This window comes from Bombus fervidus, chromosome 3, assembly GCF_041682495.2.
Source record: "Bombus fervidus isolate BK054 chromosome 3, iyBomFerv1, whole genome shotgun sequence".
NCBI lineage: Eukaryota > Metazoa > Arthropoda > Insecta > Hymenoptera > Apidae > Bombus > Bombus fervidus.
In genome coordinates this window covers 17316946-17344003 of record NC_091519.1, presented here as the reverse complement: position 1 = coordinate 17344003, position 27058 = coordinate 17316946, and the positions used below count along the sequence as shown (strand labels likewise).

General features: G+C 38.0%; 3 protein-coding genes across 4 annotated transcripts in view; 2 read left to right on the top strand and 1 right to left on the bottom strand.

Moving 5' to 3' along the window:
- Tpst (tyrosylprotein sulfotransferase) overlaps nucleotides 1-20972 on the bottom strand; it is a 182500-nt gene extending 161528 nt beyond the window's left edge. For both annotated transcript variants that reach the window (XM_071999803.1, XM_071999802.1), the window contains exon 1: nucleotides 20685-20972. The gene's annotated coding sequence lies outside the window, so the exon portion shown is untranslated. The remainder of the gene's footprint in view (nucleotides 1-20684) is intronic.
- A 975-nt stretch (nucleotides 20973-21947) lies between these two features.
- Nucleotides 21948-26315, top strand: LOC139985843 (5-taurinomethyluridine-[tRNA] synthase subunit MTO1, mitochondrial). The gene is made up of 10 exons (XM_072000642.1): nucleotides 21948-21971; nucleotides 23621-23848; nucleotides 23916-24215; nucleotides 24293-24469; nucleotides 24546-24953; nucleotides 25045-25217; nucleotides 25307-25747; nucleotides 25831-25934; nucleotides 26018-26078; nucleotides 26143-26315. Exons 2-10 carry the CDS (start codon nucleotides 23638-23640, stop codon nucleotides 26269-26271), a joined length of 2004 nt encoding a protein of 667 aa, XP_071856743.1. The 5' UTR covers nucleotides 21948-21971; nucleotides 23621-23637; the 3' UTR covers nucleotides 26272-26315.
- LOC139985846 (MKRN2 opposite strand protein-like) lies at nucleotides 21998-23586 on the top strand. The gene is made up of 2 exons (XM_072000644.1): nucleotides 21998-22592; nucleotides 22671-23586. Exon 2 carries the CDS (start codon nucleotides 22830-22832, stop codon nucleotides 23430-23432), a length of 603 nt encoding a protein of 200 aa, XP_071856745.1. The 5' UTR covers nucleotides 21998-22592; nucleotides 22671-22829; the 3' UTR covers nucleotides 23433-23586.
- Nucleotides 26316-27058: the final 743 nt, after the last annotated feature.

The window sequence follows — 27058 nt, the reverse complement described above, 5'->3', positions numbered from 1 at the left end:
GCTATAAACTAGGAAAGTTACTTTTGGAAAAAGCAATCACGTTGACGCTCGATTCACATTCGCAATTTCCCACGCACATCCATTTCGAAAACCAAAATTTCTCTCCATTTCCATGCGAGATCGATTGGAAAAAGATTACTTTTCGATCTTTCCGTGTCCCTCATCACCGGTCAGCTACATCGAAAATCACGAATGAAAAAAACCTTGATACCAACCGCAAGTTATTCGATCTTCGAATCCTCAAAAGGGTAGTCCCATGAAAGCCATTGGATTAATCTTTGTAGAACGTTGAACGTCCGTCAAAGCATCGTCAATCGACGCTGGATCAGACAGGATCATACGAGTGAACAAGGGAAATCGAATTATTGCTGCAGCTATGTGTCCTGTTCGATTTGTTGAATTCAACGTTTAAATCGCAAATTGCGATCTCTCTATAGTCGAAGAGACACGATATTCAAGAACTTGTAAACGCGTTTGAAAGAATAGACATTTTGGAGGATTAATTATTATGTATGACTGAATTTCGAATGAAAAATTCGAGATCATTTCCTGAAGATAATGAAAAGAATTATAAAATAAAAACGAAAGAAGAATGAACGGATGTTAGGATACATTATGTGAAAGAACTGTGCCTGGATTAGATCCTGAATAATAGTCTTTGAATCATATTTCGTCATGTAGCTGTGTGTTGCATTATCCTCTTATTGTTTTAACATATGTAATTATCGTTTTGTTCTATTTTATACTGGTATTTTGTATTCCCTTTCATTAAGTAAGAGATATCGGAATAAAAATAAAAATTCTTATTCTCGCGAGTTCGTGACCTCTTTAACGTGTATATTCGGCCACGTGATCATCGTCCCGCGACTTTATTATCAAGTTTACGGTCACCGACTACCGCATCTTCGCAACGTAGCTGGGATTTCTCGAGTAAACGCGGTCCCGTGACGCATGTACCCAGAATCAAGAACGCGAATCGATTCCAAGTGGGAGATTTCTTTCTCGCTGCCTCACTTTTGTATCCTACTCTTTCCATTTTATCTTCGGTGTAAAAGATTTCTATTTTCTATACTCACACAGCTTTCAAAAGAATAAAGGTACTACGAACGAGCGTTTCATGACACGTAACGCGAAATTATTTATAAACTGTTCACCGGTTATCTTCAGATTCTCAATTCCTTGGTTATATCAATTTAATTTTAATTATGCACCTTCGATTTTTTCATCTGTCGTTTCATTATATTTGCGACTAAAATTGATTTTTCTTTGTAAACTTCCTAATTCCGATTACGGAAGTTTCTTAAGAGACGGTCTGGTTAACAGATTAACGCGGTGTGAAGAGAATTAAACGAATGCACGTAGTTTAAAAATGAAAGGAGGATACTGAAAAGGAGGATCCTGGTTAAAATCGGTTCTTGTTTGACTCAACAAACGCTAAATGCAGCTAGTACGTGGAAAAGGCTTGTCGTTAGAGGCAGAACGCCTCTTTGAAATTCCTTCGAGTCTAGAATTTCTTCAAAATGGGAAGGTAAGCTGCAAGGTATACGAGTAAATAAAGTCGAGGCTCCACGAAGCCCACAGTAATTTTCGTGAAGTTCCTTTGAGAGAAAAAAAATGACTTTCCTCGGACGAAAACCGCTTCCTTTCATCGCGAGGACCACTTTCATCCTCGATATAAGCGAACTAACGAATGATCTAATCCGCTATGATTAAAAATCCGCGTGATTTTTATTGTCTAGCTAAGCCTAAGGTCTTTGTAACGTTATCCTGGAGCTCTTGAACAGATTTTCAGAATCGTAACCACCTAAGGACGTATATATAGAAGATCGAGACACTCCAAGTTGAAAAACAACTTCCAAGTTTACTTCAAATACTATTAGTTCTGAAAAAGAGAATGAAAGTTTGAGACGCAAGAAAGAATGGATTTCTTATCAGTTCGTTGGAATGCAGGTGCATCTAACACGGATTCATGGCCAATATCGTGATGTATGTCGCTGTTGTCTGTACTTGACGTAGCCAGCCAGCGAAGCAGCTTCAATTTGGTAAGACAGGCGTGCAAGTCGATTTCCTTCGTGTAACGTATGCCCAGATAATACATGAGATATGGTGATGCATGGCTTCCTCCTTTATATCGATGTGCATAGGGAAATCGAGTTTGCTGCGACTCTGCCAGTTACGTAACTCGTTGCGAATAAAAAAGGAATAAAAATATCGAATTTTCACGAAGGAGCATAAATCGGCAGGAAAATTAAATAAAATAAATCTATACGTATTGAAAATATCGGACGCTCAGGGAAAATTCAGCGAATGAAAAACAGCACAATAAAGAAATAAAATTCTCTGTACAATGGACAAAGGGATTAAAAGCGAGCGACAAACGAGCGACTTTCATTTCCAACGACAAAACGAGCCACATTGTTAAATAACAAAAGGAAAAGTATTTCACAACGGGATCATGCGAAACTGAAGATGCAACTTTAAACTCTGTACGGCCATTAACATATTTCCGTGGCGAGTGCAGCCCAAATACCCGGGCTACGTTTCCTCCTTAACTCGAAACGACGAGGTAGCGCATAATAAGCGTTACATCGTATTGCTCCCAGGCGCCTTGTAAAGCTTCCGTTTTGCTCGCCGTAATCCGGTGACATCCAGTTAAGGATCGTTTCACGTTACCGACTAGTAGGCTACAGTGGCCCTGGAGAATCATCCGATATATAATTGCACGTTTCCAGTTTCGTCCTGACCTAAATGTCTGAAAGCGTTCCACGTGTCTGCAATAGTTACATCAACAGAACTAACTTCTTCTATGTTGTAATACAGAGATCAGACTATATCCCTCGTCGACCAAAAAACATCGTGCAGAAGCGAAAAACTGAAGAGGTGAGACAGTGAAACGAAGGAACGGGCGTGATTGGACGTGCACGAAAAGCAAGAAAAAGGAAAAGAATAAACGAGGCAAAGAGGACGTTCAAGTTACCGGTGTGGTAGGACGAGACGTGACGTTCTCTCGGCGGAGAATCCACGTGGTAAATTATTTCTTCGTTGGGTGGCTAATAGGCGAGAGCCGAAATTACGCAGCGTGCACAAAGCGACCGCTCCATTGTATCGGACAAAGGGAATCGGGATACGCGACAGGGAAGGATCGCAAAAATTGGACGTGTTCCAACTCGATTTTTTTTTTTCTTTTCATTAATTCTTTTGCCATTTTTCTCTTTTTTTCTCTTTCTACTTGGCCTCTTGTCGCGTGCGCAACTCACACTTCCGTTCTCAAATATTAGGATATTTACAGACCTTACTTAGAACGTCAGGCTTCATCCATATTAATATCTAAATCTGACTCGTGGAATCGTGTATCTACAGGCAGCGATTTAATTCGTAAGATTTATATTGCGATAGTAAATATACGAGTTCTTCATAGTCTAATATTCCAAATGAAGTTTAGTAATTTCCCAACGATTCGTCGAGTTCATTTTGCTTTTGTCCAAAAAAGATTCTAATACCTATGAACAGAGGTATACGTGTACAGCCTGTATCTCGTGAAGATGGCTATCGATACACAGGCGATGGTTCATATCAGTCGCTGTAGAAACGAAAAATTCACCATTCCATGTAAATATCAAGCAACGGGTTATTTCTGCACATGTCCGCTTTTTTTCCTTTTTCTTTTTCCTTCTTTTTTTTTTTTTTTTTTTTAGTTTTTAGTTATATAGTAACACGTCGTGTCGATAACAAAGAACATCGCGATCGGGTCGACATCCATCGATTGAAATCTCTCTCTCTCTTTCTCTTTCCCTCCGTGTGCTTTTATTCATCTGCAATTTCTCCTTTTTTCTCTCCTTGTTTTTTCTACATCGTAGGTTAAAATTTTGCTCTGAAAGTCACACAAGGATGCAAGTGGAATATTAAAACTTAATGGATCACTGCGGTCGTAAAATCGAATAGTCTCGCGGAAAGCTGATTACCTATCTTTTGTTTGCATTAAAACGGTTCAATCGAGCCTGCGTGAAAATGCGATAAAACATAACAATGAGCGACTAATTGCCCAGTTACCGTATCAATTAACCAATCTCTCCTCTAGCAAAGAAGCCATTAATGCTTCGATCAAACGCGATAAAACGAGCCGGGGCAAAGCGTTCCAGCCTTTTCCCTTGCCACACCGTGTCAATTAGTCGATCCCCTTTTCGCTCGTACAAGATGAAGCTTTCGGTAGAAAGCCAACGGATACAAGAGTACTTATTCGACACGGTTCTTTGCCACCATATTAATTAACTAATTGCCCGATGACAAAGTAACTTGCGGACCCTCGATAATCGTAACTTATGGTCAATCGTGTTCGTACAATAATATGCATTTTCCGGAATTAAACAAGCAAAAACATGCGAAAAAACCGGACACAGACGATGAAATAAGGACACATGCAGACATAGCTTTTTACGCATACCTCGTACATAAGAAGGGAAAGGAATTCCAGGCACGCTTAGAAGGTCCCACAGCTCTTGGAATTGTTATACACGATAGCATGTGGGTTAAAATGACGTCGTCGAATGCTTGGACATGCAAACTTACTTACTGTACCATATATTTTTTTGGTTTCCATGAGAACCAAAATTCAAAGAGGCTGGAATTACCGCGAGAAACAAATTCAGGCAAAAAGGAAATCCTGACGTAAAGCAAAATTTTCAGAGGGCTGAATCCTAACAAAAATTAAAATTTGCAGAGAACCAAAAAATCGTAATAAGAAACTCGTTGAGAACTAAATTTCAATAAGAAGCAAATTCCTAGGAGAACTAAATTTCTATGAGAAGCGAACTCTGATGAAAATTAAACAGACTACGCGAATCAAATCCAAGCAAGATTAATATTTAAAAACTTGTATCTATGAGAAAATACGCACGTACAAATGCACTGTCATATGCAACTCCGTTCTCAATTCGATTCGATTCGATTCGATTCGATGTTTTTCCCTACTATCGACACTGACACGTTCGTTTACACGCGGGACACTTCGTGATTCCCCTTCCTTGCTTCCCAACTTCCGACTCTACACGTTCGTAAATATCGACGTGGACGAATGAGAAGAGTAAGGAGGACCTCGATAAAAATACACGAGAAATACGAGAACCACGACTCTCTCAGTCTGTTTTCTTGTTATTCTTCCTCTTCAACATTTATTCGTACCAGTACGTTTGAACCAGTCGCATCGTGTGTTTCTACGATATTGTGTCTGTCTCTTGAAGCTCTGAGATAGCTATATTACATGAGAATTCGCGTGAATAATTGAGAATCGGATAAATGTTTATGTTAAAGTATCGGTTGCGAGCGAGGAGAGATGCGAGGACTGCGTAAGTAGAACAAGAATTGCGACGAGACACGAGGATTTGGTTGTACGTGATAAGAATGTCCGTGGTGCGCGTGAAATTTTTAAAATCGTGGTGTTATGGAAAAACGCGAGTATTATTAATCCATTAAGAATAAACCTAACGTTAACGTAACATTTCATTTGCAATTTCCTTCGATCAATTTACATCATGCGATTCTGGTTGTTACGCCACGAGGCTTAGTATAGGCCGTATTTCTAACCGTCGCTCGCGGTCCTACAGCGTCGCATTACAATGTATCGACGAGCATATAGATGTCGCTAAGCAGTGAGTTCCAGAAACGTCGATTTCCGTCCGTTATTTCATCGACATAAAGAAGGTGGCATACGTGATCATAGGCGCGAACGGTGGCGTGACCCGAGCGTAGTGGGGGTCGTCTCCCTGAGAAGACGAAGAAATGATCGAAGGGCAATCAGTCTCTTTTGAAGATTCTAACTGCATACGTCGAGAGGCCTGACGAATAAAGTCGCTAAATCTAACGAATATATCGAGAGATATCACGAAGTCGAGTCGAATTTCTGTAACACATTACTGTATTTATTGCTAAATAATTTGTGACATTTTTATTATTATATAATTTATTGTTAAATATACAAGCTATATTAACCTGTCAACACAGTGTTAAATTCATTGAACTAACCTCTGTTATCTTAACCGAAACAGGGGAACGACTAATTCGCGGCGTCGATTATACGAATCGTAGCGAGAATTTACGCCTCTCGCTGACGCGTTTTTCTCGCGATCGCGTCTTTCCGCGAACGGTCGTAACACTGGTTTCAATGTTACGGCTATGAAGAAGAATTTTTTTCGATACCATTTCTCCCGCCTAGATTCTATTTACGAAATCCAAAGAAATCGAATTCCTTACAACATTACCATAAATTGTTGCTTTGCCCTTAATACATTTAATAAATTAAGCCGAAAACTATTCGCGAACGACAGGTATATTGACCGTAAGCCAAAATATCATCGTGTGCAGGCTATACAGCGACACGAACTGAGAGCAGAACACAAACTACAACCTTTGATATACAACCTCACGAAAACGTCAGTGCCGTCAACGAACGCAGACTGTTGGCAAACACCCGTATGTGTGTACCATTACAAAGCGCGCGTGTCAAGAACACAGCCAAGCCAAAGTCATATGGCGGGCAAGATACAAAGATTTACGACTAAAAAGCCTATTCGAATACGCCGATGTATCGTCAAAATACGATCGCAACCAACACCATTACACACAGCCTTTGATTTAAATGGCAGCGATGCGAAGAGAAAAGTCATCGAGTGTAAAAAACGCAAGATAGTAGAAAAAGTGAGTGTTTTTGTAAATACGAAAAAACGTGATTGTTATTGAAATATTAGGTTGCCCGGAAAGTGTTTTTCTTTCGCAAACGTGTTTTTTACAACAGTGCACCTTCGTACAAACGTGAAACCTAATCTGTGAAATATGGCGGTGTTTGTCTCAACAGAAGAAAATGGATCGTCGTAATTCGAGAAAATAATATAAAACAAAAAACCTTGTGCGTCTATTATTTCCTCATAAAACGAAAGAAACTTTTCGGATAACCTAATATATGTAATTTTGTGTGTTACAACGGATCAACTGCGCAGTAGTGATACACATATATGAGTGTGAATATGTGCGCGCGCAGCGTCTCGTAGAACGAAAGAATGTCACTGTTCCGTACGCATAGTGGAAGAAATGGTGAGACTAGAAGAATGCTGAAACACGTGTGATGGGTATCTATGAACATCTTGTAAATCACATGTTAAATAAATACAAAATTATTTTATTATCATCTCTACGCGTAATGTAAATGTTCCTACATATTTATTTCGACGATTACGATCCATAATTCCCAACAATTTTTTATTAGTACAAAGTGACGGTTGGTTGACTGATTCGCGCAAGCTTGTGCATTTTCACAAAGAGATTAAGATTTCATTAAGAGATTAACCAATAAAAAAAAAAAAAAAATCCCAACAAAGTTCAACTTTGTGCGCTTCCAAATGCTATCTCCATCTCTGTCCCTCTCTTTCTCTCTCTTTAGAATCAAAATCATCCCCCGAGGGATTTCTCGTGGCACGAGAAAGAGAAGGATGCGGAGGCAAGAGAAAAGATATCGAAGGAGTTGGCGAAACGAAGGCAAAACGTTCGTCGAAGAGTGCACGAGAGCAGGCAGAAGGGCGGGGAACGCGAGGCGAGAGGGAAAGTGCAACTCGTCGTTGTTAGAGGGGAGAAACGTAAAAGCGAAACATCGTCGTTGGAAACTGGCGCCTGGCTCGCGAATAGGGAAGCTGCGCGTGGAGAGAGAACCGACGAAGTGGCGAACGGAAGTGGAGGAGAGAGGTGGAAGAGGTAAAAGTGGTGTAGCACCGTGCGAACCAGCCGCCGTTCTTTCGCCCTGGCGTTCGTGCGTGTGTTGCGAACGCTCGATGTTTGTATCGCGCGACGTGTGTTTCTGAACTAGCTGGCGCGCACAGTTACGGCCACTTTGTCGCCGTGTACTTTGGGAAATTTCCAATTTCGGTGTCCCTTTCCCTCCCGCGCTCCAGCACACCAGGTACGGCGAATCGTTTCGTCTGAATGGCTACGAGACGATTCGTGTGGAATTTAGGGATATTCGGGACAATTTCGCGATTTTAGCCAGAGTAAAGGCTGAAACTACCTGTCTCTGGGACGTGTAACGACCCAGCACGTCTGCTACACGGAAATCGAACCTGCTTTGGAGTTTCGATTTCTCGAGGTAGGTGTGTTTAAACTGAATTCTACTCAATTCGATTTCCTTCTTTTCCTTTTTTTTTTTCCTTTTTAAGTCGATAGAAAGAAATTGTTGACTGCGAGGAGACGTTTAATTGCTTTAAAATGAAGTTTTCTGGGTTCCTTCTTTTTATACTTTAACCGAAGAGATCGTCATGATTAAGAGAAAGGAAGTTTATCACGATGCAATAAATACTTTAAGTTCTTTAAACTTTACAAAGTTATAGGATCAAAGAGAAGGGAGAAACAGGGACGGAACAATATATAGTACATCGTTGGAATCTCTCTTTATTAGCTACGATAGAGGCAGCAGACTGTCGCGTTAACGCAAGATCGTGTCTTACCGAGTTAGAAAGAACTGGCGAAAATACAAATCAAGGTATAAGTAGGTTACGTTCGACTCACACGATCACTCTTTTTCTCTTCGGTACTAAAAAACAGACAGCCGCTTCTGACAAACATAGAATAACACGCAAAAAGAGAAATCACGATAAAAAAAAAAAAAAGAAAAGAAAGTCCGATATTGTAAAACCTTAAAAAACCTAAAAATATTCTCTGGAACCTGAAAAATCAGCAAGTCGACACGTATTCAAATCACGATCAGAGGTTCCTCGTCCAAGCCACGTAGGAGCGCAATAAAATTCCACACAAGTAAATCGAGGACAGCAACGACACGAGAACATCGAGTCCCGGGACTGGACGTTCGAATCAGAAGGCCATTTCCGGCCTGGAGGCCACGGATGCAGTTCAGAAGTGGCACTTTTCTACGCGTCACGAAGCTCGATGCGGTGGTACTTCTCGTCGAAACGGTCGCGTTCGATCACGAATGATCGTGCCATTCGGCACGACTCTGTATCGAACCAGTAAACGTTTTACGTTAGCCGAACGACTCTCTTCCATATTTTATGGAACCACTTTAAAAGATGTAAGACTGTAGCGCGCGGAGCGAAGCCTCGGAAAGAACACGTCGATAATTTAATAGGACAATTAACAGTTAAAGATTCCAACATGAATTTTATAGTTCTTTTAAGCGCTCAGACTGGAACAGAACGGTTTATGATCGCAGGATTGAAACACAGGAAAATTTTAGAGGAAAATAAATAGCAGTGATCCTCGAATTTTCAACGTGTCCATTTCGATAAGTCTGCTTTTATAATTTCTGTTTGAAAGTTATCTTTGGGATCTTTGAACTTTATAAACTCGTGGTACAACGTTTTAATGAAAATATAACGTCACACGGAGATATGTTTCGTTTTTAAAAATATCGAACATTACGAAAGGTACCCAAAAGCACACTAATTATCGTTTGTAGATCTAATTTCAGCGCGTGAATCGTTTACTTCGGACGTGGATGTTGACTATTGAGGTACCGTTAGTTGCAACAAAAACTCGTGTAATATATCACAAACTGAATGACAGAAAATAGTCGCATTCAGAACTTGCGACGAATGGATACTTCGAATTGCTGCTGAGCATTTGCTTGATCGACAAGGAACCTCGTTTTGGCATATTTAAGCGACTTGTTCAGGGAGAAAGTGAAGAATTAAAGGAGAAAGTGCAGAGTTCAAGGAGAATTCATAAACGAACGATAATAAACACTGGCTCTGACTAGAAACAACTTCAACCTTTACATATCAAATATATCTACCCATTAGCAACCATATGTTAATTTATTTGTTATATAATTGACTCTGACAACGTTCTCAAGATTCTAGCTATTACAACACTTCGACTTATGAACACAACGAAATAGATACTCAACTATTCTATACTCTCTGCATTAAACACGCATTTAGCACTTTCGCTACTATGCACACGTCGTTCCGACAAAACTATTTAGAAAAATAAAAATCACAACGGACATGAACGTATCAAAACGAACGTTAACAGCGAAAATAAACGCTTATCTTGATTAAAACATACGCAATTCCAGAGATACAATAACGCACGTGTTAAATGAGAAAAATCAACCGCGCTATAACACGAAGATCAAAGATCCTAAACACGCGGTCTCTGTTCGCGTGTTCGAATTCCATGCGTCTCCGTGTCCCGATGTGCCGCGACATCGCGTGGACGAATAAACGGCCGCGGGAACAAATCGAGTTAAAGGCCGGACTGCCGTGAAAAGGGACCGTGATCCAATTACCCCGTTTTCCGTTTCGAAACTCGCGTTCGTTTCGGGCCGCACGAACGCCTCACCCAGGATTATCCCTGTGGCCGCTTCCTAATCCCTCTTGCACTCTGTTTGAGCTATTATTCAGACGGCCGCGCTCTGCAAATGTGCCTGCAACGACAAAGAACCTTCGCAAACACGTGTCTCACACGGTGAATGATGCGGATAAGCTCGCTTGGCTTAGGTCGCGCGATCATTCACCATCGCGCATGGAACGTCTCTACGTCGCATCGTCTTGTGTTTGAGCGTTATACTGCTCGATCCACGGATCGTGTTTGAGCTGTTGAGTAGTCGAGAACGAGGATAATGTTTGGTGTAGAGGAAACTGTGTGCTGAACATTGTGTACGTGCGATGATGAGTGTTTAGAATTATTAGGGTTCGATGCAAACGGGCAAACCCTGCCATGTGTTCGTTTCATGCGAGTGTCGGTAATGCGAAAGCTTGTACGAAGGAATATACGAGAAATTTTATTTTATTTTATTTGTTAAAATTATTGAAAGCATATTACATCGTATTATACAAAATTTCAGACATTAGATAACGATTAAACATGTAATTTTTACACTTAGAAGAAATATGTTCGTTGATTTACGAGAAGGAATTACTATTTTTCTAATCTTTGATTTTATTATCTTGTAAAAGTTTGATGTTTCAATTATAACGTTCGAATTAGTACGCGATCGATGTAAAATTCGAAGAAAAGAAGATGATATGTGCGAGTAACGCGAGAAGAAGCTACGACCATGATTTCTATAAACAAGTAATTTACAAAATCAATTCAATTGTCGTGAAAACAAGCAAAAATCGTAGCCGGAAGGAGCGAAGCTCTATGAAAGTTCATCTCGCGTTATCGTTTTCGACAACAGGCAGCCGAGCTTCTGAAATTCCAAGTTATCGACAAAGATGAAGTTGGTGCGGCTGAAATTTATCTGAACCACGCCTTAAAGCACGCCTCGCGGGCTTCCATCGTGAATTCAATGAGCCAACTACCATGGTTTAACGATCAACCATTGAAATATTGCAACGATCGCAATAAATATCCAATTTAAACATCTTTATACCATAAACGTTCTAGAAACAAGGACGATTCGTTTAATCGACGATCTGATTAGAAAAGTGGAAAGATAACAGGTAATTTCTATCCCCCCAAAAAAATAAGTAAAATTAGTTTGAACGATTATTTCATTTCACGTAATAAGCTACACGGAACAAACGCAGACGTTTAAACGAGATATATTAAATTTACATGGCGGAACGGCGAACAAAGCGGACGAGACTTGTACTTTTACGCGATAAGATTCTGTGTTTCGCGCAGTCAACATTGTTTATGGAACCACGGTACAGCGACGCGGTATTTACGCTAGAAGAAAGGTGAGACGACCAGATATTTAAACGACCCGGGTCCACAGAGAGGCAGGTGTTTTTCCGGTGTTTATGGGAAACGTCAAGAAAACGCGAATATCATCTTTTAAACGAGCCTCTGTTCTTTACTATCTCTAAACTCAAACCAACCACCTGCTCGACAATCTTCGCGAATTAAAATACGTACGCTACCGTTAAAACGTAACTTGTTTATTTTTCACGCGATGTATTCTAATTGCAAAAGTATAAATTACACAATCGAATCGCAATGACCGTATTCCTTATAACTATCAAAGCTACGTATAGTGGAATATCGTGACACGAATAAGTTAATCTTTAAACTATAATGATAAAACATATATAAATTTATAATACGCAACAATATGGATGTTTCTACTCGGAAATTTTTTATGTTTGCCGAAGCTACGAATTATTCGCTAAAATCCCTTGGCTTAGAGATATTTTCCTGGCAAAGCGTAACGATTCAATATCTTTTGCTTCGTGTAGGGCATTTTAAAAGCTAATAATGCGCCGTGTGGCCAGGGTATTATAGGCCGCAAAACGCAATATTCTAAAGTATAGCATTTAAACCGGCGACCAAAGACTTCCGTTCCTTTCTCGTCGTAAATGTAATGGAAAAACGGTTGCACGCATGTAGATTAATTGGACCGAATCAAAAAACCTTCTCCTATTCATGGAGCGTTTATAAAATACATAATTTATTAGTTTATTAAAAAGAAAAGAAAATAAGTAATAACCGATATTAAACGAGGAGTTTATAAAAAGAAATTGGTATAAGAAAGGTAGAATTTTGAAAACTCGAAGAAATTGTAGGTCAACTGAACCTTCGACTGTAGACTGTACGCTTCTTAGAGTAGTCTCTAATGAATTTTTATTTCATTAGCATAATTTAATACAGAATTCTAGAAGCCCCAGCGTTTGAGTGCCTTTACCGGAGAAACTTCTTTAAAATTTTCTTAAAAAGCTCCAACAAAGTATGAATTTTATATATACATGTACCGCTTTTTGTGTATTTATCTAACTTCTGGAAAAGGAACACGACTCTACGAATGTTCCACCGGAGTCTTCAACTAACAACGACGATAAATAACAATGATATTACTGAAATGTTAGTAAGAAAGAGAAGACAAAGTTCACGTGGCTCGTACGTGTCCGACAGACTTCTGTTCCAGTTTCCCGCTACATGACGCGCTATTAAGTCAATTTATTGTTTACTCGTTTTATTAGCTGACGGCTTGATGCGCTCTTCCTTTATGTATTTATTATACAACGACTCTATTCATTACTCTACATCGCGAAATTCCCGGCACGGAACGTTCGTTCCATTATTCCTTACACGGTTGCTTACTCCACTTTCGCGTTTTGTGTAAATGGCGTAAATTAAAAGAAAAGACAGATTGCTCTTCCTGAAACCATTTCGGGCTCTACTATTATTTATCAACTAATAATATCAACGAAGCTGCAAGTTACAAGTTGTAGATCGTAGAATTTCCTTTCGCAAATTTTCCAGTTTAATCGCAATAGGATAATTGGGATAGAATATATTACGAGTGTTTATACGATTTGATATTTTTATCGAAGCAAGTGGAAAGATGGAATCTAAACGGAGATTTTTTCTACCCAGTAAATATCGTAACGAGCATTACACGTTGGATATTTTATACATTTTTACGTATTATTTCACGCAAACGTTTCACGAATGTAAAAACATCTTCAGACTTTAACATAAGAATTAACAACCACCAAAACCCATTAGTTACTGTCAATTACTCGACACGACGGATTAGATCCGCAGGCTAAGAAGACATTACTCCGTAAATTTAAACATTAGATTCAGCTAGAATCAAACATACGATAATCATTTATTATTTACGTTACAGTACCACGCCAGAATAATTACTTATAATTCCCAATGAGAATTGACTGTAAATTACTTCCAAATAAAAAAAAAAAAAATCTCCAGACTAACAATTATAACTTCTGACGCGTAAAATTTACTTCGAAAATTTGATTCGTTTTATTATCAAAATCTGTTGCTATACCACTCTTCTTATCGAAAATATTCCATGTACTATTTCAAAGCTGAAGAAGACCGAAGTTTCATTATATTCTTTATGTAACCTTTGTTTTTCCTCGTTCAACAACCTGTGCTCGATACGGCTTCACGTACGAGAAAAAAGACACAGTAAGCTTTGGATGTTCGTATCTTGAAAAATGGAAAGTTGCTAAATAAGATAATTCAACTAAGGAGGCTAATCTAATGCAAGAGGAATTTATTAATACGAATAAATTGTAGCTTGTAACTAAAGTTTCACTAACGATGTTACTTCAATTACACAAGAAGGCACACGGTGTGCACGCGTCAACTCATTATTCTTTAACAGTTCTCTGCTTTCGATCGACGCAACGATTCGATGCTATCCGAATGAATGGAAAGGCGAGGATCGTTAACCAAGCTGGTAAAAACCATTTTCCGTGATTAACGATGGTATCGGACGAACTGGATCCGAATATCGCCGTTCAATTTTCCAAATCGTTCGCAGGAACAACCAAAAGATCGAACGCGGGGTGGCAAAACCGAGTTCGATTACGAACCTGCGTCACCCGGCTCGATATATCGTCGATTCGATCTTAATTGCCTTTTCAATCCCGGAATGTTCATTCGACTATCGAAATTTCAATTAAAATTATCGCTGTCCCGATTACACGGTACCGTTCCAGGACCCAATCAAACACTCGCATTCGTGTTGTACGGGCTTATACCGATCTTTCTGAAACAATACCGCGTTCGAGTGGCTGAATCCGCTTCCGCCCTCTTTTTAATTCTATTCTATGTTCCCGCGCGAATAAGTTCGACCAATAAGTTGAAACGAAGCGCGTTAAAACTTCATCGCGTTCGATCAAGCACAATGCTGACTGGATAATAGACAAGTGAAAAGACGCTTGGAGATGCGATCGGATTGACACAGATACTATTCGTCTTTGTTCTCGCGATGCGTTTTAGAATAATCCTTGCAGTCTAAATCGGATAATTGCAGCTTTCGTTTCCTTATTTCTTATCCATTTGTAATTACATCTGAGGTGGTTTAACGTGTAAGTGCCCAAGAAATACTCTCGATTTTCAACAATATAGTTTATTCAACAACCAACGATCAACAATCCACGCTTTTCGACTACGTTTGCTTCGCTGTTACATCGAACCCTTCGCACTTCGCTGTACAAAACCGAATGAATCTTTGGACAGATTCTTTCCTTTTGCTGCCCCTCGATATTCCCACTACGCACGCGTTTGTTAGACGTCCGCGACCCTTGCCGCGTATGTATTTTTCCAAATATTCGGTGGAAGGACCATAAGGATATCGATGGTACGTTAGGCATATCGGTCTTAAGTTTTAATGGTATAACGCTTTGTGTCGCGAAGCCGGCGAGAAGTTCCGTCGTCGAGTGCCGCCACACATCTATTCGAAAGTGGAAAAGATCGTAGTTGAGGATAAAATAGGACGAAACGAATGGTAATTTTCGCGCAGTAGCTTAGTATCGTGGACAGATTGCGTAAGAAATATCGGGTGAACCACAAACAATGTTGCGAGAAAACTTAAGTGCCGACAGGCCAAAAGGGTCTGGAAACTTCAATGTGTCCTTGGTTCTTCGGTCGAATAGTTAGGCGGAAGAAGGCCTAAGTGACCATAACCGCGGACTATTACGAAACACATACGTGGTGGGACTATGAGAAATGACAAAGGGATACTTAAGGGAAAAGGACGAATTAACAGACAGTCGTTAACTGAGAGACGAGTTATGAGGAGCCGAGAGTTGAGTTGCCAAGTTGTTACGAGTTGTAAACTATTAGTTGTGAGTTGTGAATTATCTATTTAGTTGTCTTAATTATAGCACATTACCGTATTTAGTTCATGTTAAATAACCAACGTTTCCTGTTTAATCCATTGAGAATAGATCCATCTACCGATAAACTTACCATTTAGGATAGAAATCATTGGAAACCCTAATTTCTAATATTTCCGAATAAATAGATCCTATAGTAGAAATAAAATAATCGAAAGAAATTCTGGAAAAGTTAGCCCTTCTACATAGTGTCAGACACTGTACAATTTTTCTATTTGCCTGATTTCATATTTCGTCTTTGACATTCGAATTATTAGTCGGTCTCTTTATCGTTGTAAGACGATGATCGATAGAATCGACGAAGAGGAACGTGGCGAGTACGTTCGGAAAGATTTAGGCTCAAATGGGGCAACTCTATTTCCGACGCGAAACAAGCGGCTCGTTGTTAACCTCGTTAGTGAATCGTCGGAACTATTAAACGAGGTCGCCCGCCGGGAAAAGCTTGCGTTTGATTCGCGTGCGCAAAAATACACTCGTGGGAAGGTAAACGGCAAGAAATTTCTCCCGCGAATGCGCGCGCCGTTAATCCTCGCGTTTTCGTGCCACTTCTTTCACCAACGTTCTATCCAAAAGCAAAAACGATTTCCCTTTTCTTCCCCTTCGCCGCCTTTACTTTACTTTCTGCCTTTTTCTTTTATTATTATTATTATTTAATTTGTACTTTACAGTTTGTCCAGCTGAACATTCGTTACATTTTTCTAGCTTTCGACCCTTTAATCGCGATCTTTTAAACGAACGCGGTTATGACAACAGCGATCGCTACTTCGACGTATTTGACATTCTCGTTTCGCCACGTGTTCCGGATTTTCGCCTTCAAATCGGATAATCTAAGTCGACGATGAACCTACGGTTGATTCAACAAGTTGAATTAATTGCCCGACTATGGAAACATGGAGATATTTTTCGCTACGGCGTACTAATAAATTGAACCGATCGCATAATATACGTACTTGGTAATAATATGGACGAGCAAATACCGTTTTATATCGATGTGCCATTTATATGAAGCCATGGATATAACGCGATACCGTAGTCAGAAAAGGAAAGTTTCTACCGCGTGACTCTATAACAATTTGACAGCTAGAAACGACGGTCGAATAACAAGAAGCGCGTGCACCGGATGAATGAAACGAAACGTCGAACGCAATCTTTAATAAGACAGCGTTTTTACGGCCGCGATTCGAGTTTCGCGCGGCCGTGTTACGCGTGCCTGGAATTGCACGATGAACCGAGAACCAGTTTCGCCGTTTCATAGTCGATTAATCTCTGACGCGAAAGTGCTGGACGGGTTTTCCATTAGAAACCCTGACCGAACGGAATACTGCGAGACTGATCAACATTCTGCGTTTTATCTCTTCAGGATTGAATGTAAACAAGCGTGACGTAAGTATTAAACGACATTCTTGCATTATCCGTAATATTCCTGATGCTTAATGACGTGTTTTACATAGTGGAAACTTGTAAAAGTACTATGACGTGTAATTTGTATAGCATTTACAATCTTTGAGAATTAAATAGCCGAGAATATGTTTATAACACGAAGAAAACGACCAAAAGAACGCTCGTTAAGAAGTCGCTATTTACGTGCATCGCGCAACATCTTAGAAGATCCGAACGAACTATGATTTTTAAGGGAAATGAGTATAAAAAAAGAAAAACACACACGACTATCCGTAACGATCATAGTCGACGATTTATGTCGAATTTCGATGGAATTTTAACAAATACCAGTCGATATCACGTTCAAATATCGTTAGCGATGTACGTGGACGATATAGTAGACTTTATTCGTTTGGTAGATGTACAAAGCACACAAAGCGCTATAAGCAACCAGATTACCCGTGTGTTACGAACGTTCTAACGCTACGTTAAGGTACAAATAATATTAGCAAACGTACGCAGAGTTTCGAATACATAGATCGTTTCTTTGTCAATTATTACTTTTGTCAAATATTATTAACGTTAAACGACAGTATGTATCTATATATTTGACGAGAAACTCGATTTTCAAGCGAATTCGTTCAGTAAACGTTTGGGTAATATAGTGGAGAAATATTCGTATATAAATACTCGAATTGCCACGTTACATCTCGCTACATTTTTCAGCTTCCAGTTTGTCATGTAACGAAGAACATTCAATAAAATGCAAAGTTACGCAACCGGTGTTGCGATAACCACGTCGGTCCCCTCGAAAAACATTAAAGCCGCCTATGATTTTTCAAGCGTGTACGAGCGCATTACGAGAGGGTGTAACCATCCGCACTGTGTACTCGCGTGCACTTCCTGATTTATGGACAAAGCTCGTGGACCGCGGAAGGTGTATCGCGTTCAAATATCGGAAACCGGTCCATTGTACACATTCGGCTACGGCGTTGATGATTCAAAACGCGCGCTCGCGTTGCCATTATTTACAATATAACCATTTACGTAGAAACCTTCCTGGCCGGCCAATTAAATCAATTATTAAAAAAAAAAGAAAGAGAAGAAATGTCTACGTTATCGACGGAATTTTGCGCAGGCCAATGATAAACAAATGGTCGAATAAAATAGCAAGAAATATGGAAAATTTGTGGAAAAATTAAAAATAGAAATTGAACGTTATGTTTGTCCGTGTATCGTGAGAACGTCTTGTTGATACAATTAACGAATAATAACGAGAAATGTAAAATAGAGGTAAAAATGAAATTTTATATCTTTCCATACATTCCTATTCCACTTCCTATTGTTATCCTGTAGTTGTTACTATTAGTAAACGACAACGATGAATAATCTAATAATTTGCTAACAAAATGGAAAAGAATATACGGAAAATTTTAAATACGATAAGAGGTAAAAATAAAATGTAATTTCCTCTTGTTCTACCCTTTATTTATACCTTGTGGATTACGAATAGCAAGCAATAACGAACACTCGAACGACAATTGTTATCACCTAATTCGTTTCCAACGGGGACGAGGTAAGTTTTGGTGTCGTCGCTGGGAACGAGAGACGTGTCATTTAGCCGGTGTTCGAGATAATGAAATTTAAACGAAGCACTCGGGGGCGAGCGTAACCGCTCCGAAATTTCCATAAAGTTTCGCCGGTGAAGCGTGTGCACGAGCGCACGCGTGCGGCCCTGCAGCAAAATTCGTCGTTGGAAATAATTGTAGATTTCCCCGGTGTAACACACGTACACGCGTTTTTATAGTTTTACGTGTTTCTTTTTCCTTCTTCCACGTTTTCGTAAGCAGTTTTATATTTATTTTGATCAATACTCTCCTCCTCCTCCTCGTGTCATTATTAAACATCAACGACAGGGAATACGAAACAGGCCGACATTGTTCCACCGTATTATAAAAGATAGTTAATCGAAAGATATTAAAATTTAAAAAAAAGATTGATATTAAAGGATATTGAACTTTGCGAAGAATACATTACGGTTGTATTTTTATAACATTCTTTGATATATATATCAAAGACCAACAATTTTATTATTCAACTGGATATAAAATAAAAAGGATAAATGGATGAAAATTTTGAAAGAAATGGTGATAGTACATTAACCTTCGCCACGAAACGAAAAAAAAAAAAAAAAATTTTTATCCTACGTGATAACAAAATTCATTTAATCTTGCGGGTTTCCTCGGATCCGTATGAACGAAAATAAATTTTAAGATATTAGTAGAACATAAATATATTATATATAGAAATTACCGGTGTACAGTCTGATTGAATAATACACGTAATCGTAGACCTACTCTTCCAAGGGCTAAAGTTCACGGAATGCAGGTTTCGTAACGCGTTAAGGTGAACAAAGCGTGAATTCGGTAAATATCACAATATCCATTCGAACCGGATGCTAATGACGCCCTCTTCTCGGTGAAATCGCGTGACAAGGATAATTCGTCTACAACTAAACGCCACTCGTAGCAGCGAAATATCTAGAGGCTATTTTCATCGGCGTTCTAGCAGTATATATTACGTACCAGTCTGCAACGATCGACTTAGGAGTTAACGGAACAGTGTAAGGATGTTATCGAATGAACAGAGAATGGAATGTCTGACAAAAAATCGATACATGCGTCTCCCAGGTTGATTCTACGTCTTATACGATTGTACTAATATCAGCTAAATTTAACAAGTTACAAATTATGAACGCTAAGAAATTCTCTTACGTTATTAATTGATAAATTATTCTGTAAGAATAGTTCTTGATTATCCTACTTGACGTAAGATTGTAAAATTATAAATAAGAATTTTGTAACTTGTCAAATCACTGATATTATTAGTTAATAAATTATCGTTGTGCAAAATTACTCTAGTAGTAAAATAAGATCGTTACAATTTCTCTTTCGATATTTATGTTTATAAGAAATATGATATGTAATAGGAAATATATGCTCTCGATTTCTGCTATGATTATGCATTATTCGATATAAAAAGAATGATTAATGCGGAAGCTACGAGTTTATAATCTGTGTACACGTTGGTCTATTCGGTAGGTGCGTGACCCTGAAATGACGTTAAACGTGAAAACAGAGTAAATTTCGATAATGGATAAATTTGACAAAGAGCACGACGCGTCACTGAATAATGCATCGATGATCTAAGACGCATTGCATTAAGCATACACACACGTATATACGTATTAGAATTATCTATCGTGAGACTATGAGACTCACCACTCCCGTGAATCCCACGGTTAAAAAAATGCTGGCTGGTATCTGTGACATAACCTATCTCCGGTCCGCTTGGCGACATGGTAATCGCGAAAAGCATGCAGATGTCTTTTGTTTCGTAACAGAGTCATACCGTATTCGTAGGAAGCATTTGTAAATATGGTTCTATTAAATTCAAACGGAGTCGGAATCACGAAACAGAGAAGCGAGGTACACGCGACTCATACGCGTGGTATGGTCATTGACGCATCAGGTGTCAGTCACCTCGAAAGGGTACGCAAGTCTCACGTGTGCGCCTTGTACGATGGTCCTCAAGAGCAATTTCAAAGCACGTGTCACGATTGCAGCCATCTTTTCGACTAGCTACGATGTATTTTTGCGCACAGTTATGCTCGTATATGTCAAACAAAGTGAAATTAAAACTCACCGATCTTTCCTGGTAAACGCGTTGTGGCTGATACTCCTTACTCGTCCTTCGTCTCGTTGTCCTCTCCTGCTCGTCCTCTTCTGCCTTTCACCGTTTCGCAATGTGTCAGCAAAAGAATCGGTCGGAATACCAGATTTGGTACAGTCACTTGTCACGAGTACGGTACACGATAATCACTGCGACGAAACCGAGAGTCGAACATAAACGTCGTATAACCGTACCGGTACGAACACACTACGAAACGCGGTACGAACACGACTGCTCCACACCGTACCATAGATCAGCTGCTACTATAGCAGCGCTACCGCGCTGCGCGGCACGCGCCTGAACTAAATGGTGGGGGAAGGGCGGGAACGCGCTAGTCAAGAGTAATATTGGTGGTATTTCGAGTTCCAGACTGTATCATTGATCCGAAATTGCAAATGAAAATGAGCGCTGAAATAAAAATGTTTCCGATTAATAAAAGAGGACTACACAAATTTTTATGTGTTTATATGTGTGTACGAAACTATTAAATCACTATATCATATATGGATTTAGATAAAATCTTAAACACTCGTGAGAATGGAATCCATGTATTTTAAATAAGAGATATCTGTTTTCGAGATGCCTAATCATGATATAGGCGTATAATAATATGTATGAATATGTATTTATCACTGTATGTAAAATAATTCTTTAATTAATTATTACCTGCAATGGATAAAGTACAACATTTATTTTTCAATTATGATTAGTTGATAATAGATAAACTGATTTGTACATAGACGAGTATACAGCCACCGATCAGGTATAGAATAGATCTATTAGCACCAATAAAGTGCAAAATAGACCTATTACCAAACGTACCTTTTTGTTCACGATTTCGGGCTCACTAGAGTCCATTTACCATTTTAGTGTCATTTCCAACGTTACCGAATTAGCGCAGAATGAGATTACGGTACCTCCAGCGATTGGAATTAAAACTAACTTCTAATATGACATTACCATGAAATTACAAATAAGATTCAAATGAGATATAGTCTCTGCTATAGGCACGTATAATACAGAACTACGGTCGTATACACAAGTCTAGTTAATCCCGTGGAAAAGATAAGGCTCTTAGGCAGCGGCAAATGTTGTTCAATTTATCCGCAGTAAGGCGCTCTAATCGAACGAGGGTTGGTTGACTAACGCCATCGTGTAAAAGTAGCCTGGACCCGGTTGTCTCTCGATTTGTCGGTTGAATCTCGACTCACGATGCGAGGAACAAACAGCACCATGATAACATTGACTAAGAATAGGATTGTAAGTTTCGACACTCATATACCGGAGCCTAGGGGTAACCGTCCAAAAATTGAGTTGTAATTAGTTGTGAAAAATCAACATGTAAGATAAGAAGGTTCTTATCACACGATCATATACACAGATCTGAAACTTTAATGGAGGAGATAAGGCTCTTAGTGATCGAACGATGTTCGTTCATTTCTCCGCAGTAGGGCACTTCGATCGAGAAATTAGGATTCATCGCGTAACGCCATTATATAAAAGCCCAGATCTTGTTGTCTTTGCCTTTATTGACCTTTGATTTTAATTTTTCATGACTAGACACGACTCAATTTTTGAACGATCTAGCCTAATTATGATATCCGCTTATACGATCGTGGACCAGACCACAGTTTTTTATATGATTCTGACTCAGATTGTCGTTCTGACTCTCGTCGGCGGTATAGTATATGATGACATATGTAATAAACGGTTAATGGTGATCTCCTAGCTTTTGTCTTATTGATAAAAATGCAGAGGAAGTATTTGTTGAGAAACCTGTAAAAATATAAATATGTATATAAACAAATAAATTGAAGTTGAATATATGTATCTTAATGATATAAAGATATTTTCACAGTTAAGTGTAGTAAATTATAACAGGTAATGTGCTTTCTCGAAATCTCGAAATATAATTTGCATTATCCTTTTTTTATTTAAAACAGTGTATTTCGTTTGTAGCCCTTATCGCATGCGTAAAAAATGAGATATAGAGAGCAGGATTTTGACTGTTTTTCTAGATAACTTCATTCGTTACTAAACTGTGCGATATAACCTAACATCTTGTATACAATGTCATCATTTGAAACAAATCTATATTATTGATATTAGTTAAAAATTATGGCTTGTGATTCGAAAATATTGTGTTTTCGTCATTGTTGTTCAAAAAGCATATTCTGTAAAATTGTTCCAGAAATATGCCCAATTTGTCAATTATGTATTACAGAATATAAAATAATGCCCTTTCGTGTTCCATATCCATATAAAAATGCAGTGTGTGAACCAAATTCTATAGTTGTAAGACCAGCCAATGGCAATTTTTTAACTGATTATCATATCGTAAATGATTTGCATATAGGAATAACTAACATGAATGGCATTGTTTTTGAATACGACAAAGAAGGTTTAATACTAAATGATTGTTCAAGATGGACAAATTGCATTGCGATAAATGTAATCCCTTCATCTTGGGACAGTCATTGGAACGAAACATTAAAAATAATGTTAAAAGACTCAAAATGGAAATCTGAAAATTATGATGAAATGTCAATGAATTGTTTTAACTTCGTTATAGAGTTTATAAATAATTTGAAATATATGAATATGAACTTTACAAATAAAGAAACTATTTGCGAAAAGTTAATATTACCAAAACTGAGAGATGCTCTTACATATAATTTTTTATTTATGAAATTAGAAAGTAATGAATTTTTTATATCTTAAAAAAAGTTCATTTTCTATATTTACTTTTTACATAGATTTATATGTATTATTGCTATTATATACATCTCTATGTATGTGCCTTTTAAAATCATTATTAGTATATTTTTTACACATATTATATATTTATAATTATTACAATAAATCATTTAGTACATATTTAATGAAATGCTTCATTTTTTTAATCCTAGAATACTTTGGTAATAAAATGAATTATAACAAGATCAGATTGCCTCTATTAGGCAGAAATTATAGACAAGATTTTCTTCGATTATTAAGAAATCTTTCATCAAGCAATGATCAATATAAATTTGATGTCATTGTTATTGGTGGTGGTCATGCTGGAACAGAAGCTTGTGCAGCAGCTGCTAGGATGGGTGCAAAAACATTATTAGTTACTCATAAGAAAAGCACGATAGGTATCACTTTTGTTTCTCTTTTAATATTAAAGATTATTGAATAAAAATTATGACAATACTTTCATAGGAGAAATGTCATGTAATCCATCCTTTGGTGGAATTGGAAAAGGGAACCTTATGAGAGAAGTAGATGCTTTAGATGGTGTTTGTTGCCGTATATGTGACATCTCTGGAATTAATTATAAAATCATAAATAGTTCTAAAGGACCAGCTGTATGGGGACATAGAGCTCAAATTGATCGTGTCTTATATAAGAATCACCTACAGAAGGAGCTTTTCAATACACCTGGTTTACAAATATATGAATCTTCTGTGGAAGATTTAATTGTACATGGAGATTCTCCAAGATGTCATGGAATAATTCTTAGTATGCTTATTATTTTAAATTGGATGTATGTTATTAATTTTTAAACAAATACAATATTTATGAAAATCATCTTTCAGGAGATGGGACAAAAATATACAGTGATACAGTTGTCATAACAACAGGTACTTTTCTAAAAGGTCAAATTAATATTGGGTTAGAAAAAAGACCTGCTGGTAGATTCGGTGATGAACCCAGCATTGGATTAGCTAACACGTTAGAAACAATTGGATTTAGAATGGGAAGATTAAAAACTGGTAATTGTCATAATCATGTTTTATATACTTTATTTACAGGCTCTAAATGTTCTCATGTTTTAAAATATTTTTCTAGGTACACCACCGCGGTTAGAAAAATCTACTATCGATTTTTCCAAATGTCATGTATCTAAACCAGACGAAGTATCAACGCCATTTTCATTCATGAATAATACTGTCTGGTTACCCGTAGAACAACAAATGAATACTTATATAACATATACAAACGAAGCTGTCTCAAAAATTATAAAAGACAATATGCATTGTAATTTACACGTTACAGAGGAGATATCAGGACCGCGGTATTGTCCAAGTATAGAAAGCAAAGTTCTTAAGTTTAATACACATGAACACCAAATTTGGCTGGAACCTGAAGGTTTAGATTCACCCATAATGTACCCTTCAGGATTATCGTGTACACTTCCAGCAGAGAAACAAGAAGAACTTATTAAATGTATTCCAGGATTAGAAAATGCGAAAATGGGTAAATTTGTTCCATTTATGATATACATATGTACATACTGACATTCCATGTTTTTAAATATTTTAATATAACGTTGTAATCTTATGCGCAGTGAGACCAGGTTATGGAGTTGAGTATGATTATATTGACCCAAAAGAATTACATGTTACGTTAGAGACCAAAAGGATTCCAGGGCTATTTCTTGCTGGACAAATAAATGGTACAACTGGTTACGAAGAAGCAGCTGCACAAGGAATTATAGCAGGTGTTAATGCTGCAGCCAAGGTCTCTATCATCCATCTTTTACTATAAACTTTTTAAGTCAATAACGAAGAGATTCATTATTCTATTTCGTTGAATAATCTATCTACTAGGTTCTTAATAAAAAGCCATTGATAATAAGTCGAACAGAAGGTTATATCGGTGTACTCATTGATGATCTTACTACACTTGGTACAAACGAACCATATAGAATGTTCACTAGTCGTGCAGAATTTCGATTAAGTCTACGACCAGATAATGCAGATCAAAGGCTTACCAAAAAGGGATATGAAAGTGGGTGCGTATCGGAGGAAAGAATGATAAAAACAGAAGCAATTTTATCCAAACTAACAGAAAATATGGAGTTACTTAAAAATGAAATTCATCACAATGCAAAGTGGTGTCAATTATTGGGTATTCGAGCTTCTAAGAATTCTAATTTAAGATCTGCTTTTGATATAATACAATTTTGTGACATTGATCTACTTATCAAAGCATTTCCTGACCGCTTTGGACATCTCGCGGATGATCCCATTATTTTAAAAAGATTAAAGGTAACAATATTTTGTTGCAAGTGATATTTTTAAAACAGTATGGCTTATCATCTTTTATTACGATCATCTATTTGATCTTATAGATAGAAGCATTGTATGCAGATTCCTTAAAGAAAATGGAGGTAGAAGTCAGTGAAATTCGCAAAAACGAACAGATGCTTATCCCGCCATCCATAGACTATAACTTGTAAGTTAATTATCTGAAATATAAATTGTGATATCTATCAAGTACAGTTATCTTTACTAATGACTGATTGTGTTCCGATACAGACCTCAATTAAATTTATCCCTGGAAGAAAGGGAAAAACTCTCTGAGTTTCAACCATATACAGTAAGTGTAGAAATAAATCTTCATAATTTTCGCAGTCATTACCCTTATTATTTCTTCTGCATAGATTGCTGCAGCCAGTCGTATTCAAGGAGTCACTCCACCTGCTATTTTTCGTTTAATCAGTTATATACGGAAAAATATACAGAAAAATGTACAGAATAGAGCTAGCGAATCAACTTTAATAGCAAATTAACTTTAATAGCAAATCGACTAAAATAAATAGCCGATCAAATCATATACTTTACGTATGTTTATTTATTATGTGCATATCAACAACAGAAAACCCATTGAAAATCGTTTGCACGCACGTCTGGAACTAAACAAAGTTGGAGTCTATTCAGACTCGAAGACGGACCCCAATTCTTAAGATGTCACTCAACTATCAGCCTTAAACGTTCGTCTTAAGAGTAGAACAAATAGAAGGTTGTCGCCCTCCTGTTTAACCGCCGAATGTATCGTGCCAGCAACCATCAATCTTCCTTAAATAGAAACTTGCTTACCGTTTGACAAGAATTATCGAAACTCCGTGTTTACTCGAATTTCGAAACACTACGAAATTATTAATACATCGCGTGTCAACATCGGTTGGTTCGCATACGAATCCCGTAGTGAGAATTTACACGAAAGAGACGAAACTCGATTGCGGCTACTTGTGAAATACGCTCGTTTAATAAGACTAGAGTAATTGTCTCTAACTTACAATGCGGTCGAAGTTTCCATTTCGGCTGGCGCAACTAATGTCAGAGTCCATAGCAGGGAAGTTTGCCTGATTGAATTAAGAGGGGTTCGTCCAGCTTCAAACTTCTCACTACCAAATTGATGAAGCATACCCAGGGTAAACGTCGTTACGAGATTACTCGCATAATCAATTTACTCGTTGAAGGCACGCGCGACGTACCCTCGCATTACTTCAAATTTTATAACGAAGTAAATGAAATTTATTGCTTTTTAAGATCGAGAAGATGAGGGCTACTTTGACA

Coding starts and splice junctions, on each gene's coding strand:
- LOC139985846 (XM_072000644.1), top strand. CDS start 22,830: ATGGCTTGTGATTCGAAAATATTGTGTTTTCGTCATTGTTGTTCAAAA.
- LOC139985843 (XM_072000642.1), top strand. CDS start 23,638: ATGAATTATAACAAGATCAGATTGCCTCTATTAGGCAGAAATTATAGA. Junction 24,216..24,292: donor ATGTCATGGAATAATTCTTA/GTATGCTTATTA, acceptor ATCATCTTTCAG/GAGATGGGACAAAAATATAC. Junction 25,748..25,830: donor TTATTTTAAAAAGATTAAAG/GTAACAATATTT, acceptor TTGATCTTATAG/ATAGAAGCATTGTATGCAGA.